This window comes from Condylura cristata, unplaced genomic scaffold (assembly GCF_000260355.1).
Source record: "Condylura cristata isolate star-nosed mole 26May11 unplaced genomic scaffold, ConCri1.0 scaffold00060, whole genome shotgun sequence".
NCBI classification, from domain to species: domain Eukaryota; kingdom Metazoa; phylum Chordata; class Mammalia; order Eulipotyphla; family Talpidae; genus Condylura; species Condylura cristata.
Window position 1 is genome coordinate 836,887 of NW_004567161.1, and position 1,480 is coordinate 838,366.

Here is a 1,480-nt window from a genome sequence, read left to right on the forward strand (position 1 = left end):
CGGCCCCCCGCCACCCCCCAGGAACTTCGTGGAGGAGAAGATGGGCAGCAAGTTCGTGGAGGGCCGCAGCGTGGAGTTCGCCAAGTCCTACGAGGAGAGCAGCGCCTCCACGCCCATCTTCTTCATCCTCTCCCCGGGCGTGGACCCCCTGAAGGACGTGGAGGCGCTGGGTGAGCGAGGCCGGGGGCCGGGGGCGGGCGCAGGGGGACACGGAGCGCGGGGCCGGGCTGCCCGGACCGGCAACGTTTCCCTGCAAAGCTGACCCGAGTCCCGCGTGCTGCGTGAGTTTGGGGGGCCAGGCTTGGGCCCTGCCACTGAGCACCCCGTCTTCCTTTCCGCAGGGAAAAAACTGGGCTTCACCATCGACAACGGGAAGCTGCACAACGTGTCCCTGGGGCAGGGGCAGGAGGTGGTGGCCGAGAACGCCCTGGACGAGGCCGCCAGCAACGGGCACTGGGTCATCCTGCAGGTGCGGGCAGCGGCGGCCGGGAGGGGCCGGGCGGGGTCAGGGCGAGACGCAGGATGGGGGGCACCCACCGAGGCGGCAGAACCCCACCTCCCCGTGTCCGGGGGACAGCACCCGGGAGGGCCTCTCCACACCTCCTGAGACCCAGTGCACCCCAGCCCCTCCCGGACCCCCGGCTGCCCGCCGCCCCCAGGCCGCCCGAACACTCAGGCCCCCGGGGAACCCCGCCTGGCACATTCCTTTCTGACCCGGACGCTCGGCAGCGGAGGGCTGGGCCGGCCGAGCGGGGGCTCCGGGAGGTGGACGGCGGCCTCTGCCTGCGGGGCCGGCTCAGCCGTGGTCTTGGCCGCAGAACATCCACCTGGTGGCCCGGTGGCTGGGCACGCTGGACAAGAAGGTGGAGCTGTACAGCAGCGGCAGCCACGAGCACTACCGCGTGTTCATGAGCGCCGAGCCCGCCCCCAGCCCCGAGTCCCACATCATCCCCCAGGGCATCCTGGAGAACGCCATCAAGATCACCAACGAGCCGCCCACCGGCATGCACGCCAACCTGCACAAGGCCCTGGACCTCTTCACGCAGGTGGGCGGGTGAGCCGCAGGCCCCGCGCCGACCCCCCGGGGCCGAGGGCCTGTGGGGCACCGCCCCGGGCGCGGCTTCCAGGGTCTGGGCACTCGCATTTCTGAGCGGTCAGCTCAGGGAGGGACCGTCTGGCCACTGGGGGTGCTGCTCCCAGCCTCCACCCCTGCGCAGGGCGCTGGGCTACGCTGGACGCTGGCCCCCCCCCCCGCAGGACACGCTGGAGATGTGCACCAAGGAGATCGAGTTCAAGTGCATCCTCTTCGCCCTGTGCTACTTCCACGCGGTGGTGGCCGAGAGGCGCAAGTTCGGGGCGCAGGGCTGGAACAGGTCGTACCCCTTCAACAACGGGGACCTCACCATCTCCGTCAACGTGCTCTACAACTACCTGGAGGCCAACCCCAAGGTGAGCGAGGGGGCTCGGCACCCCCGAGCAG

The 1,480-nt window shown here is 71.0% G+C and overlaps 1 protein-coding gene across 1 annotated transcript in view; it reads left to right on the top strand.

The window, feature by feature from the left end:
• Window positions 1–1,480, top strand: part of DNAH17 (dynein, axonemal, heavy chain 17) — a gene marked incomplete at its 3' end in the record, with an annotated part of 54,504 nt that overhangs the window by 49,325 nt on the left and 3,699 nt on the right. The window contains exons 29-32 of the mRNA XM_012734579.1: window positions 22–170; window positions 342–469; window positions 819–1,046; window positions 1,258–1,449. Coding sequence (XP_012590033.1) covers window positions 22–170; window positions 342–469; window positions 819–1,046; window positions 1,258–1,449 — 697 coding nt within the window. The remainder of the gene's footprint in view (window positions 1–21; window positions 171–341; window positions 470–818; window positions 1,047–1,257; window positions 1,450–1,480) is intronic.